The 15,881-nt window shown below is 36.6% G+C and overlaps 2 protein-coding genes across 6 annotated transcripts in view; one reads left to right on the top strand and one right to left on the bottom strand.

Moving 5' to 3' along the window:
• Window positions 1-276: 276 nt before the first annotated feature.
• On the bottom strand, window positions 277-15,676 carry ZCRB1 (zinc finger CCHC-type and RNA binding motif containing 1). Its single transcript, XM_045873614.3, has 8 exons — window positions 15,491-15,676; window positions 14,345-14,430; window positions 12,102-12,130; window positions 5,670-5,781; window positions 5,216-5,323; window positions 1,854-1,966; window positions 1,680-1,755; window positions 277-901 (listed from the first exon to the last, which is right to left on the bottom strand). Exons 2-8 carry the CDS (start codon window positions 14,426-14,428, stop codon window positions 770-772), a joined length of 654 nt encoding a protein of 217 aa, XP_045729570.1. The 5' UTR covers window positions 14,429-14,430; window positions 15,491-15,676; the 3' UTR covers window positions 277-769.
• PPHLN1 (periphilin 1) overlaps window positions 15,671-15,881 on the top strand; it is a 163,813-nt gene continuing 163,602 nt past the window's right edge. For 2 of the 5 annotated variants that reach the window (XM_054507098.2, XM_045873608.3), the window contains exon 1: window positions 15,671-15,784. The gene's annotated coding sequence lies outside the window, so the exon portion shown is untranslated. The remainder of the gene's footprint in view (window positions 15,785-15,881) is intronic. The other 3 variants (XM_045873607.3, XM_064591381.1, XM_064591383.1) reach the window with 3 other exon arrangements.

Here is a 15,881-nt window from a genome sequence, read left to right as displayed (position 1 = left end):
GGGGGGTAGGAGACTGAAAAATCTCCCCTTACTCCTTTATGAATTAAGTGGCAGAAATATATGTATTTTATATAGCAATATATATGTACATATGAAAAGAAACAGCTAAAAAAGTTAGTTACTTCTGGGGAATGGAACTTGGTGCCAAAGGTGCACCAAATGATTGCTGTTTGGTTATAAGCTTTTGAAAGCTACTTTACTTTACGTTTTGTGGGTAATTATGATGTATCCAGGTTGGGATAAAGCTAAAAGAAATAAGATGGCAAAACACCTACATTTAAAAACAAAATTCTCTTGAAAATTTTATTAACACTTAATAACAATAAACCAGTCAGCTTTTTCCATAGTCTTCACAAAGTTTTTGTCTTAAAGATGAAATTTACTTCAAATGTTCATGTAAACCAATCAGACATGAATCAACTTTTATAATGAGCTTCTCAAACATATCGTTTTAATACCGGCCTTTTTTCTTGGGATGACAACAGCAATACTGTGATAGTATTAAGATTTCTTTTTAATTCAAATGAACTGTTTTCAAGATTAATGGTTACTAGCAAATCTTGATTTTTATTACTCTGCTAAGGCAAGATAGAAACATGATACTTTAAAATTATTTTCAATTTCCTATGAACCTACTTTATAGTAAAAAATTATTTGGTACTAAGTGTTCTTTATGCACAAATTCTAAAAGTAATCTTTAATCCCAACTGAACTTGGTACCCCAAGATTTAAAAAAAATTTTAATGATATTTACATAATAAATAAAATTTTAATCACTCAGTTCTTCCTCATCACTGAAATACGTGCTTTTCTTTATCCTTGGGCGTCTTGAATCATCTGATGTTGAGGGACCCCCTGAACTGGGTTTCCATTTTTTCTGTTCTTCTTCAATTTTGGCTTGCTGTAATGTGATTCAGAAAACAAAACAAAACAAAACCAGAAAGTCTGTTGAACATTATTTACAGTGTATTAATTCAAAACATGGCAAAAACACACCATAAATGCCAACACTCCCCACCCTCCAGCCCATGCAGACAATTCTACTTTATTAGGAGACCCCACCTGCCCCCCCAAGTTTGTCCCAGTTTCACTTTGTTAATCAAAATTATTCTAGGCAACTTCTACTTATTAACAGGTACATGAAATGAAGCTTATTTGCCATCTTTGCTGGAAATGGGAATGTTATATAAAATACGTTAGTTAACTAAAAGGAAAAATAAATTAATGTATTTGAATTTATCAACTACAAACATTAAAATAAAGTAACTTTTTTAGAAAATTAGGAGATTATATGGCCTTCTTTAAAAATGTTTCATATACTTATATTAGGACTTTTAATGGTCAAAAATAGTTTTTAGTTTTGTTTTGAAGTGAAGTTTCAGTTAGAACGTATCTTTTGATTTAATAAAATCTTCTCTGTTTGGCTAAACTCACCTTGATAAAATATTTCTGATTAATTCCATAATGAAATCAGATTAAAATATTAAAAATGTTGTAGGGCCCTTTAAATCTAGAAAGAACCAAGGGGAGTTTTTCTATTACACTGCTCTAAAGACCTTAGAGAAACAGCTTGTCTCCTAAAGAGGTAAAGGGGAGAGAGGAAGATTGCCATGAGATGATCAATAAAGTAAGCAAGGGATACAAGGCAGCTATGACATTATTAAAAGAACTGTTAATACCTGGAAAGCTATGGCCTGACTAAGACTGTCAAGAGCAGGATCTTCCCCTTCATCTTCACTTTCTTCCACTTCTTCACTAAATTATTAAAAAAAAAAAAATCAGAATGTACTCAAGCAACAGTATAAAGACAGAAACAATACAAGAATGTATTTAGTAAGAGTAGATATACACACATTTCTTCTTCTGGTTCAGGAATTTTCTTTTTTTTCTTTTTCTCTTTCTTCTTTGGAGGTTCTCGTTCTCCAAGCATATTTTTAGGACAGGCATAACTTAAGTGTCCACTTTCCTTTTGTTTCACATTAAGAAGGAAAGGAAAAAAGCTGTATTTGTTGTCTTATTAACAGAAACTTGCTTGGTACTCTACAACTGAAAGTTTTAGAACTTAAAAAAGAATACTGTCACACTGGGAATATACATGAAGAAATTACCAAAACCTATTACTTTAATACTTAAAGAGATTATGATATTATAACCCCCAATAAGCTACTTTAACAATAAGAGAATATTTTAGTAGTTTTACTAAGAACAAAAGAAGTATTTTTCCTTCAAACATTTTAAATCTCAAGATTCAGGGTATAAAACAATTTGAAATTTAAATGGACCACCTACCTTAAATGTAAAAATTTTAAGTTATTATTTGATAAAATGGGATGAAACCTTCCTGTTAACTTCTAAGATGCTGCTTAACATATTAAAAACAAATTTCTAAAATAAATAATCTTTTTAAAAAGGGGGGGCGCTTGGGTGGCACAGTCGGTTAAGCACCCAACTCTTGGTTTTGGCTTAGGTCATGATCTCAGTGTCATGAGATCAAGCCCTGCGTTGGGCTCCATGCTCAGCATGAAGTCTGCTTAAGACACTCTTTCCCTCTGCCCTCCCCCTCCTTCCCACCCACTGCTCTCTGTGTCTCTCAAATAATCTTAAAAAAAGTAAAATTTAAAATCTTCCTCACTTTTCCTATTAATTTCATTTTCCTCCCTTTATATCTAAATTATACCTGCAGTGTCCAATTATGGGAGCCACTAACCGTAATTCTCGTGACTACTGAGAACTTGTCTGAATTGATATGCACTGTAAGGGTAAAATACATCCTGGATTCTAAAGACAATAAGAAAAAAAGAATGTAAAATACCTTAATTTTTGAAAATATTAATTACATATTCAAATTATAATATTTTAGGTATATATTCGGTTATGATAAAATATATTATTAATTTTTGCCTGTTGCTTTTTTTAATGTGGCTACTACACAAATCAGAATTACATTTATGGCTGGAGTAATGTTATAATGAGCCATAACATGGTTCAGTTGTAAAACATGAGACAATGAACTAAACTCTGAATAGTAGCTTACTAAATACACTGAAGGATAGTATGTAAGAGTAAGGGTGTGGGGAGAGACTGAACCAGGATTAAAACAATAGAACAGAAAAATAATCATGCTTTTCAAGTATATTTTAGAAAGCATCAAACAGATTATGTACTTTATATATCTGGGGACATGGCTGAACCCAAGAGATGTTACTGTTAATGAACTGCTAAGTGAATGCAACTGCTTTTGGAATAATGTCAACATGTATAAAATTGGTTTCATAATGAAGTAACTTAAGGGAAACCAGGCTAAATAAATGCAAACATATTTTGGGGAGGGGGAAATTTAAGAAATATAAAATGTACAAAGTATAACAAATTTATGGATCCATAAACTAAAAAGGCAGATTAACAGATTCATCCAGGATTTCTCAGATAATGTTATTTACTATGAATTTGAGGATACATAGTCATCTGTCTGACCATAACTACTCCTCCCTTCCAGCCTTTCTTCTTTTTTTTCTTTTTAACAAAACTCAGGGCTCTGGAACACAGTTTCTAAAACATTAACTTAAGAGGTGTTAGAATCACAGGAATTGACAAAATGTACCATCCATCCATCTGTTTATCTATATATCTTTTCAGGAAGGGGCAGAGCGTGGCAGTGAAGGAAATGACTCCAACCCATTTCTTTGTATCTTCCACTGATTTTGTAGCCAGGAAAATACCTCTCAGTAATCCTCTCCCCAGCTCCCCATTACTACCTCTAGACCCTAATTTTTAGGTATACTTTTTTTTTTTTTTAAGATTTTTTTTTTTTTTTAATTTGAGACAGAGAGAATGAGAGACAGACAGCATGAGAGGGAGGAGGGTCAGAGGGAGAAGCAGACTCCCTGCCGAGCAGGGAGCCCAATGCGGGACTCGATCCAGGGACTCCAGGATCATGACCTGAGCCGAAGGCAGTCGCTTAACCAACTGAGCCACCCAGGCGCCCTTAGGTATACTTTTTAGGCATTTTGGAAAGTGACAACAATGACAACTGATACTCTCTCGGTACCATCATTATTATAGGCCTCGTGCAAAACTGTTTTGTGGCTATGTATTTTTCCTAATCACCAAAAGTTTAAATGGGTAATGATAAACTATAAGAACTAGGTAAGAAAGTTTGGGAATAGTTCAGTTACAAAGACTAGCAGTATTAATAGAAAAAAAATAGCTTTTAAAACACATTATCCCAAACAGGATAGGTTGATCATATGATAATATTTATACTGAACTGTGATGCTTAAACATTGGCAAGTTATTATAGGCACAAACAGTATCCCATTAACCCCAAAATTCATGGGTCACTAAATCTTTCAAGACAATAAGTAATTAGTCTGGTGATTTTTTTTTTTTAATATTTTATTTATTTATTTATTTATTTGAGAGAGAGTGAGCGAGAGAGCACAAGCAGGGGGATCAGCAGAGGGAGAGGGAGAGAGAAACAGAGAGCACAAGCAGGTGGGTGGCAGGCAGAGGGAGAAGCAGACTCCCCACTGAGCAAGGAGCCTGATGTGGGACCCCATCCCAGGGCCCTGAGATCATGACCTGAGCTGAAGGCAGACGCTCAACCAACTGAGCCACCCAGACGTCCCTACGAAGTGTTTTTTTTTAAATAGCAAGAGCAGGGGTGCCTGGATGACTCAGTCTGTTGAGTGTCTGACTGTTGATTTTGGCTCGGGTCCTTCGCACCCCCCACAGCTTATGTGCTCTCTTAAAAAACCCCCCAAACCCAAATACCTTTCTAGTTTCTTTTTCTTTTTTTAAAAGATTTTATTTATTTTACAGAGAGAGACACAGCAAGAGAGGTAACACAAGCAGGGGGAATGGGAGAGGGAGAAGCAGGGAGCCCCATGCGGGGCTCAATCCCAGGACTCTGGGATCACAACTTGAGCTGAAGGCAGACACTTAACTGACTGAGCCACCCAGGCACCCCCGTCTGGTGCTTTTTAATTTAACAGTTTTCAAAGATTTAGAAACTGGAGAAAATACCACTCTATATTACCTAACTCAAGTTATCTTTCAGTTGCGTTTTCTAAGATGAGTAGAGAGTCCCGAAGTAAAACTTTTATAACCTGGTTTTAGCCAGCCAGAAGTTTTAGAGAGCACAAATAAAGCACTGATGTGAAAAATACCTTCAAATAAACTATGGAAAATTACATTAAGTTTTAGGTATACTTACCCCACATTCATAACACTTAGATTTATCAAAGTAGTTTCGTCTTCGGATGAACTCGGCTGCTCTTCCATTGTCTATAGCAATGCTTGCTTTTATCACTCTACCAAATAACTAAACCAGAGAAAAATGTAAATGCAGAAGGATGTATTTCATTGAAACCTAAAACTACAGTTATTTGATTCCATTTCCTTAAATTTTCAATTCCATTTTATTTTAGGTTACTTTATCAATTGCCTGGTCGAGTATGACAAATAACATCCTATAGAATAGATTTTTATTCCTTAGATTCTGCCAGTGTTTTGGGAATGAATATAATTTTGACCTCTTTTCTATAGGTTAAATACCCTCAAAATCTACTGGTATCCATGACTTGATCATCCACTGTATCCCCACATTTTTGGCCTGGATGAGCAAAGGCTTTTGGATTAAAAGTCTTGTTGGGAATGAATGGCCTTACCTGTTTGTTGTTTATTGCCCTGGTACAGTTTTGTGCAGAGTCTTTATCCAAAAATAAAATAAATGCAACCCCTTTACTCTTCCTGGTATCTTTATCTTTCATTATAGTAACCCTTAAAGTATAAACAAATAGCCAGTTAAAAATAATGAGGCAGCAATAAATAAAACAGATTATTAATAAATACTTGGAAAACTCATGGGTTAGCAAAACATTTACAGAATAAAAGAAATAAATACAGTTGACAAATCAACTATTTCTTCAAAGTCATGGGATATCAAGAAGAATGGAGAGGAGAAAATGTGATACTAATTTAACAAAAGTGAGCACAGTTATGATAGGAATACCTGAAAAGTCAAACATTTGAAGGATCAAATAAAGAGATTACAGAGATTATAGAGACAACAAAATCTTGAAGAGTAAGCATAATTCCTCTTTTCCACTAATGCTCTCACTCTGCAGAAATAAAACAAAACAAAACTGAGGTATTCTTTTCAACACAAAAAGTAAAATGATTTACTTATTTTTTCCTAGGCTTTAGAATCTAACTATATTCTTAATATTCTCTTTTTAAAGTTTTAATTTAAATTCCAGTTAGTTAACATACAGTATAATATTAGTTTCAGGCATACAATTTAGTGATTCAACCTTCTATACAACACCTAGTGCTCATCACAGCAAGTACACTCCTTAATCCCTATCACCGTAAGAATCTCCAGTTCTGTGGTTTTTAGTCATACTATCCAAAGTACCTAAGTGATAGGGATGGTGCTAAGATCACAGAGCCTGTTCTTTCTCCTGATCCTTTATACATCCCTAGTCCTTGTGATCCTTGCTCATCATATGTCATTAAATGTAGTTTAAAAGTCAGTGTTCAGGGCGCCTGGGTGGCTCAGTCATTAAGTGTCTGCCTTTGGCTCAGGTCATGATCCCAGGGTCATGGGATCGAGCCCCGCATCGGGCTCCCTGCTCGGCGGGAAGCCTGCTTCTTCCTCTCCCACTCCCCCTGCTTGTGTTCCTGCTCTTGCTATGTCTCTGTCAAATAAATAAATATTTTTAAAAAATCAGTGCTCAACAGGGATCTTCAGAGAAATGGCTGATTCCAAGGATGGATAGGGTAGGTTCAAGATCTTAAAACATGTGCTTAAAAAAAGGAAGGGAGTACTTAAAAAAACAAAATGATGGGGAATGGCTCAGGAGTACAGAAGCCAGCTTAAGGAGCTCTCACTGGCCAAATCTAGGACAATTTGAGTACCAAAGTAATGAAGTACAGTAATGAATTATAAACCACAGAAAAAAGTAGGAATTTATAAGTGTATTAATAATAAATAATTGGGGGGAAGGGATCGTTTTTGCTTACAGCAGAATGTCAAGGGAAGTGCTAGAGTTGGAAAATCATCATTTGCAACAATAATAGTAAAGAGTGGATCAAGCAAGATGATGATTTGTTGATGAACAAGTATCTAAAATGAAATTTTTGGGCATCTGGGTGGCTCAGTCGGTTAAGCATCCAGCTCCTGATTTGGCTCAGGGTCGTGAGATCGGGCCAGCGTTGGAAGTGCTGGAAGTGGAGTTTGCTTAAGATTCTCTCTCTTCCTCTCCCTCTGCCCCCTCCCTCTTCTCTCTCTCTAAAAATAAGTAAGTAAATCTTTAAAATAAAATAAAAAATGAAAATTTTATGTGGAACAAGATATTTACATGGTCTTAAGAGTGTTTCTCACTGACTGTATTAGCATCAAAGGGAAAAAAGGTATTTATACAGTGGAGAAATTGGTCAACACTTTGACTGGGCCATCAAAATTACTATCACTAATGAGGGACACATGGACACTATATAAATCCAGATGTGAAACACACAGAATACAACATCATCTATACAGTTACCAGCCAAGAGTATATAAAACTCCAATGTAATCATGAGGCAACATTAGGAAAACACAAAATGAGGGGTGGAAAAAAGATGAGAGAGCGAGCTACATTCTTTATAAATGTTCCAGATTAAAGGAGGTTAAGAATATAGGACAGTTAAAATCAACACCTAAATCTAGACTGTACTGGGGGGGAAAATTCTATGTGGGACATTATCAGGTCAACTGACAAAATTGGAACATGGATGATTGATTCAATAAAAGTATTTTATCAGTATAAATTTATGAATTTGGTAACCCTATTGTGATTATGTAACATATAACCGTATTTTTAGTTTACTTAAGTACTTAGGCGTAAGGGCAATGATGTAACTTACCCTCAAATAACTCACAAAAACAAATTGTGTATGTACATACATACATATATACATGTGCATACACACACACACACACACACACACGAGGAGAGAGAAGAGGGCAAATGATAAAGTAAATGGGTAAAATGTTAACAATAGGTGAATCTGGGTAAAGGATACTTTGATGTTCTTTCTACTATTTTTGCAACTTTTTTAAAATTTGTAATTATTTATTTTTTTTTTTTTAAAGATTTTATTTATTTATTTGACAGAGAGAAACACAGCGAGAGAGGGAACACAAGCAGGGGGAGTGGGAGAGGGAGAAGCAGGCTCCCCGCCGAGCAGAGAGCCTGATGTGGGGCTCGATCCCAGGACCCAGGGATCATGACCTGAGCCAAAGGCAGACGCTTAACGACTGAGCCACCCAGGCGCCCCTGCAATTATTTTCAAGTAGTAAAAAAAAAAAGACAATGTTTAAGACAAAGCATAATAATTTTCTAAAACCTGAATTAACAGGAAAAGACAAGAGGTACAAGTAAATAAATAAATGGATATTTTATTTAACATTTTATTTCACATATTAAAATTTATTCTAAATGGATTTGGGTTTAGGTACTTAAATAGTCACTGGAATGAAATTGGTAAAAAGATGCCACTATATTAAGAAAAGGGGTATCTTTTTCATTCAAAAAGGAAACATAAGTTGAAATAGTTTAGGGGAAAATGGACAAAATGGTTTAGTTTCTCAGACAAGTACATCTGTTTATTCATGGGGCTTAGAAGGAAAGAAGCACTTGACAACGCTTGTTTAGAGTCACCACAGTTATTGAGGATACGAAAGAAAGTTTTCAACCAATTTTGAAAGAAATAGAAAGTAGTTACTTTAACTTTTTGGAATTTTCAGGGTATTTGTGAAGGTCAGTTAAAGTCATTAATCATTTTTTTCTAAAGTACTATTTCAGAAGTGTTAGCTTTCGAAGTCATCCTCAGTTAATAATGTCTCTCATCTGTTCCCTTTTTCTTCATTCCCACAGCTTTTCTTGTCCACAGTGGCACTGCTATTTCAACAGTGTATTATTCTTACTAGTTCCCTTGATGTTAATGCTCTCATATGCCACTGAGAGCATTTCTACTTAAGAAGTAAATAAAATCATGTCATTCTTCTGCTCAAAAATCTTTGGTTCTTCAATTTGTCTATGGTTTGGTCTTGAATCAATATCCTTTATGATTTGGCTCCCACTTCCCTCATCTTTCACTACTTCTCACAAACTATGAGGGCTAGCAACAACAAACTACTCAATGTTCATGGAGCATGGCCTGTACTTCTCCAAATTGATACCTCTATTCACATGGCTTCTGTCTCCTTTCAACTCTCAGTCTTTGCCCATCAAAACTTGACTCATTCTTCAGAGCTCAGAACATGTCAGTTCTCTAATCTCTTTAACTGGAAATAATTTCTCTTTCTGCTAGTCTCTATTGAAGTCTGTTATGTAAGAACAATGCCTCATCTGACCTATTTTAATATAAACTCCTTTAAGGTTGTATCTGTAATCTCTATTATGCCTAGCTCAGTACGTTAAAACAAAAAGATACAAATGGGAAACTGGTTTCTCAAGAGTGCATCTATTTGTTTATTCATGTGGTCAGTCAGTCACTCCATCCAGACACTTAAGCACTGATTAATTAAAGGCCCTAGGACAAGGTTTTTTACCTTCAGGAAAAAAGCTTAGAGTCTAGAGGTAAAGAGACCTATAAACCAATTACAATACAGTACTTTGACAGAGATACCTTCTATGGTAACAGAACAAAATAATTACACCAAATATTCTATTCCCAAGTTTCTGGTAGGAGATGTACTCATTTAAGGCCATAATATGAAACAGACACTATCCTGGGAAACCTGGGTGTCATCCATAACACCCCTTTCTCACTCACCCAAACCTTACATACTAAGTACATCATTAAATATTACCCATTTGATAGCCTATTGATCATCTGACCATCTCTCAAATCTGTCCAGTCTCTACCTCTCCACCTATACTGCCTTAGTGCACATTACTCCCCTAGGCTATGGTTACAGCTTTTTGACTGGTCTGCTAGCATCTGCTCGTTTCCTGCCAATCTAATCTCTACATTGAAGCCAGAATAAGCTTCTAAAAATTCAAATCATGTTCCTCCTTCATTTAAAATTCTGTACCAGTGAATTCCTGGTATTCTTAGGATGAAAACCAAGTATCTTGTAACACGGCCAAGAAGCAAGATTAGGAACCTGCTTCCAGCTCTAGACCCTTTTTGTGCTTTCTCCCTCTTGCTCACTCATCTCTAGTTATACTGGCCTTCTGTTTCTTTTTTCTTTTTTTTTTAGATTTTATTTATTTATTTGACAGAGAGAGCACAAGTAGGCAGAGAGGCAGGCAGAGGGAGAGGGAGAAGCAGGCTCCCCGCTGAGCAGGGAGCCCAATGTGGGGCTTGATCCCAGGACTGAGCTGAAGGCAGATGCTTAACCAACTGTGCCACCCAGGTGCCCCTGGCCTTCTGTTTCTTGATCTCACTTTATTTTCTCTTGCCCCAGGGCTTTTACACAGGTAGTCCGTCTACCTAAAACGTTCTTCCCATTCTTTCTGCCTTAAGGTTTCAATTCAAAGTATACTGACTTAGGTAAACCTACCCCATCCAGACTAGATCATGTCTTCCCTATTTATAGGTGCTTATAACTCTGTCTTTGACTTCATAGCATTCTCATGATTTTTAATTTTATGTTTGTATAGAAATTCATTCAGAGATTCTGACAGATGGGAAAAACCAAGAAAAGGTAATGGTATGGTTAAGGGAGCAGGCTCTCAAATCAAACTGTTAGATTTCAAATCTTGTCTCCACCACTAACTAACAATATGTAAGTTTATTGTGTGCTTCAGTTTTGTTATTTATAATATTAGGATAATAATAGTATTTTACCTTAAAAGGTAGTTGTGAGAATTTAATGAAGTAATACATGTAGGAAGATTAGAACAATGCCTAGCATATTTATGTGCTCATTGTCACATATCATCATTATTAGTGATTTGACTGGTAATAATGACTATTCAAAATTCCAAAGATCCATGGGGCACCTGGGTGGCTCAGTCGGTTAAGTGTCTGCCTTCAGTTCAGGTCTGCCTTTAGCTCAGGTCATGATATATGGGTCCTGGGATCGAGCCCCACATGGGGCTCCCTGCTCAGCAGGGAGTCTGCTTCTCCCTCTCCCTCTGCCTATTCCCCCCTGCTCCTGCTGTCTCTGTCTCTCTCTCTCAAATAAAGGAATAAAAATCTAAAAAAAAATTCTAAAGACACAAAAATTTACCTAGAAGCATTTTTGATGATTTTCTTACCGTTTATCCAAAGCTAGAAAAAACTGGCCAAAATATGTTCTAAATTCTCGGATTTTAAATACAATTTCACATTTACACCAGAATATATATTGGTTGTAAGATAGTTAGAATAATAATACCCTGCTTTTACTTCTTTTCCCCATAATACAGGTACAAGTTTGATTTAAAATAGTGAATTAAATATATGAAGTTCCTTTTATCCTTTTGTAACTCTCAGCTCCAAATGATATTATCATCCCTACCATTTCTGTATGTTTCCAGTCTTTCCAATGATCTCTAAAATTTCTATGAAAGCAGAGAATATGTTTTCTATTTATTTATCAGTCTCATAAGCACTTTGCATGTCAAAATATTTGTTTTTTTACATTCTACTTATTTGACAAGTGAAATCCACTTCTGGTATACTTGATAACACACCTTCTAATAACCAAAATATGTATTTAATCAGAGCCTTTATGTCTTATATTGGATAACAGAATCAGTTTTAGTTCTTAGTAGTATGATTAAGAAATTGTTTAAATAAATTATGATATATAAAGGAATATCATGAGATCATTAGCTACAAGGGTGTATCTTTCAAGTACATGGTAAGATGTTTATAGTATAATGTCAAGTTTTAAAAAAAGACAACAAAATTGCATGTATAGAATTAAGTCTTTAAAAAAATTGTCTATACAATGTTTATATACTCGTAAATGAACGAAATATGTATAAAAACAGTAGCATTTTTTCTTTGTTATATCAAATATCCATTTTATCGAAAAATAATAAATCTTAAAAAATGGAAAAGTAAATTCAGATAAACTTTTAAATGAGGTTTCAAAATTTGAAGTGAATACTTACTTTACAACTTTGCCATACTTGGAAAATATCTGAAACAAAAGACCACATAATAATTTACAATTTAATTTTAAATCATAAGAAACATTAGATTTTCAGGTTGTATTAACTATGTTCTTTGTTAAAGCTTGTGAAAAATTTTAGCCTTTATTCTATAAAGTAGGCCCTAGAAGATATATGTTTTTTAGTGACTAGAATAATATTCATATTTTTGTTATTGGAGTCACAGGTATCTGCCCCAATTTCTAAATTTCTCACAAAAGAGTGCGGAGGAAAAAACCCACTCTTTATGTGTGGTAGATTGAGGGCATACACATTGCACAGCTGCTGTGTTTTTGTGGTATATCCATGGCAATTATCAACCCCACCATAGCCCCAGAGAAATCGTGCTTCAAATATCAGTGTTGTGGAATATCATTATTCCTAGCTAACCCCATTAAGCAATAACTGTTTCAGAAGATGGATCCTTAGACTGCTTATAAAACAAAAAAGCTTCTGTAATAAAAATCCCTTCCCATCAGTCTCCCTCCTTCTGCGCGCTCTTACTATGTTGGTGGTTCTTTACACTTGGCCCTATCTTCCCATTTACTTCTACATCTTCAACCTAAGCAATCTCATCTATTTGTTTCAGCCACTACATATATGCTAATAGTTCCTATTTATTATGTCTTAGAAAGATCTTTCAGAAATATTAATATACACAATTAATAATAGAGTTTTATGATTAAGTTGTGTAATGCTGGAATGTAGTATAACTGGATTGCAGTGTTAGAAACACTGAATCTTGAAGACCAAAACAGTCTTCTGTGTAACACTTTCTAATGGCTTCTCATTTCACTCAGAGTCCTTACCATTATCTATGTAGGCCCTACCTGGCATCCCTTCATAGGCTTACCTTCCTCTGACTGCCCTTCCTCCCTCTCCACTGGATTTACTCTGTGCCTGACATGCTTTTCCCCCAGACATCTACACAGCTGTCTCTGACTTCCTTTAGGTCTTTATTCAAAAGTTACTTTCTCAATAAGGGCTTTAGACAGCTCATGTAAAACGTTATCTCCATTCCCAACCTGACTTTTTTTTTTTTTAAGATTTTATTTATTTATTTGACAGAGAGAGACACAGCGTGAGAGGGAACACAAGCAGGGGGAGTGGGAGAGGGAGAAGCAGGCTTCCCGTGGAGCAGGGAGCCTAATGTGGGGCTTGATCCCAGGACCCTGGGATCATGACCCGAGCTGAAGACAGATGCTTAACGACTCAGCCACCCAGGCGCCCCATCCCAACCTGACAATTAACCTCCTTTATTTTTTCTCCTTAGCACCTGACATCTTAGCATTAATTTAGTATCCAAAGAATAATATCATTTGACTTTTTTATATTTCACATTGTTTTATCTTGCTATGTTATGAGTGCCAAGATAGATTTTCATCTTTGTGTTCATTGATGTATTCTTAGTACCTATAAGAGTGCTCAGCATATGGTAAGTGTTCAATAAATACAGACATATCTCTATTTTGATACAAGGAAATAAGCTAAAGTGCATTTTTTCCTTTGTTATTTGAGACTCAGGCTATCTCAGTTAAGTAATTAATCAAATACTATGTATCACCTATGCAGCATCTCTGTACTTAACATCCACCCAAAGAAGCAGAGAGAAGAGGGCACACTTGGAAGAAAGGATTCATGTCATTCCTTCCAGTTCCTCTTAACCACTCATCTGCAGGACAGGGACAGCAGGAAATTTTGTTCTCTGTAAGGTGAAGAGGTGAAAGAAGATGTTGGATTCTGCCCCAACCCCATCCTGAACTGAAAAACAACATTAAACTGTTCGGTTTCTGCCATATATATAAACTAAAATATCCTTTTAGAATTTGAGGGTTAGTAAAGGGATCTGTTTGCTTTCATCAGCCCTTTCCTCCAAAACCTCCACCGTACCAGTTTAAAAAAACCAAGTAAGCAAGCAGGAAAAACCAGCCTATCACATGTTGCTCCCACTTCATTATGCTAGCTGTGTCTTCTGTGTTTATAAAGAACTTGTTATTCTCTATGAAAGCACTGTAAACTCTCTTTGGGAAATTACAAAATTGTCAATTGCTTTACTTATGTTTGCAATAGAGGTCTTTGCTATTGATGGTTCAAGTGCATTGTAATGTAGTTATTAAGAATTTTGCTGAAGAGAACTGTGTGCTTAAGCTACATCTGTACCTCAGTAGAGAGTTCAGTGGACAATTGTACTAAAAGTTACTTACCCGGTATAAGTCATTGTTGGTCAGGGAAAAGGGCAAGTTGGATACATACACTGTGCTTTTACTTGGGGCCAATCCACCACTCATCTCTATAACGAAAAACAAACCCAGAAGCAATCTAAACCAGGTATTCTTCATTCTAAGCAGAACCAATATATACAAGCATTGATTTAATTATGCCACATTTAATACACCTTCCTCACTTTTTAGGATTAACAATTACTCCAGCTGGGTGAATTAAGGAATTTCTTTTCCCCAGATATTACTGAAAAGGAGCTTTCTGGTCTTTCTTTCAAGTAGAGTCTTTAACCATTATAGTGCTGGATTATATGGTATGAAGGCAGAATGAGTTTTAAACAGATAAATAAAAAATTCTGAGGCTTCACTTAACCTTCCCTCAAGCTAAGGGCAAAAAAGTGCTTTTGAAAAGGCTTAATACCTTGCCTACCACATCATAAACAGCCTGCTAGCTCAGAAAGAACTGTAGCCGCTCATTTTCACTACTGCTTTGGTTTGGGGTACTTTTTTGGTTGTCTTAATATTTTTCTTTGCAGTAGTGTTAAGAGAAAATTTTAGCCTCACATTTTGATGATACAAAGTTCTTTCAAATCACCCATTTTGCACAGTACTGGTAAATAATGAAATGGTATATTTTACTATACGAATAAGTTTCCATGCCTTGAAAGATACTGACTTGTATATGTATTTTTAGCTTACAAATGTAATTTGTAGTTAATTTTTATAGCGTATTTTACAAAGCAGATTATCCGTGAAAATTATATCGTACTTAACAAGGTTCAGATTTCGATTTAAAAAGCTTGTGTGGTGTGTATTTGAGATGGGGGGGGGTAGGGGCCATCACAAATGGCACAATATTGACCGTAGGACGTGCCAATTCGCGGAGTAATAGGAAAACTGCTTGATGCTTGAGATGTTTCTTGGAATTTATTAGACAAGTTCAGGAACTCCACATCTTAAAAGTTTCCCATTTGAAACTATGCGTTACCGTTCTGGGGAGAACTGCGAGGGCGGGCAACGGTAAATGGCCCGGAATAAAAAGGGTAACCGGGGAGAGGGGCAAATCGTTTTCGCGGCCGGGTCTGGGGAGGGGCTCGCTGGGAGAAAGGCCGCGGCTGAGGAAGCGTTTACCTTTAGGTAGGGCGGGCCTGGGAGACTAGAGCGCGAGCCCTCGACTCAGCTGGGGCTCAACCCGGACTCTTCCTCGTCCCCCGCTGGGGCCTTGGCATCACGGGTCCTGGGAGGGGTCAAGCGCCGGAGACTAGAAGGCAGCGACAGCAACGCCTCTTCCTGGCTGTAGCTAGACCCAGGCTCCGGAGGCGGGCGCTTTTGCTGACGTCTTTGAGCGCGCCGGAAGTGCCTGCTTAGGAGAGGGGCGACGAGCCGACGACTACATTTGCGGGGTCTCCCGGCGGCCCAGAGTCGGTGAGCGCATTTTACCTTTCCACGAGGTGGACAGGGCAGGGCGCGGGGGCTGCTACGCCCGAGTCGAGCGAGCGGGCGGGTGGGAGGGCCGGTGTTT

The sequence above is a fragment of the Mirounga angustirostris genome, unplaced genomic scaffold (assembly GCF_029215605.1).
Source record: "Mirounga angustirostris isolate CCGP_5_RB_7025 unplaced genomic scaffold, mMirAng1.0.hap1 SCAF_5, whole genome shotgun sequence".
In the NCBI taxonomy this organism is placed as follows: Eukaryota; Metazoa; Chordata; class Mammalia; order Carnivora; family Phocidae; genus Mirounga; species Mirounga angustirostris.
This window is presented reverse-complemented; position numbering and strand designations above follow the sequence as displayed.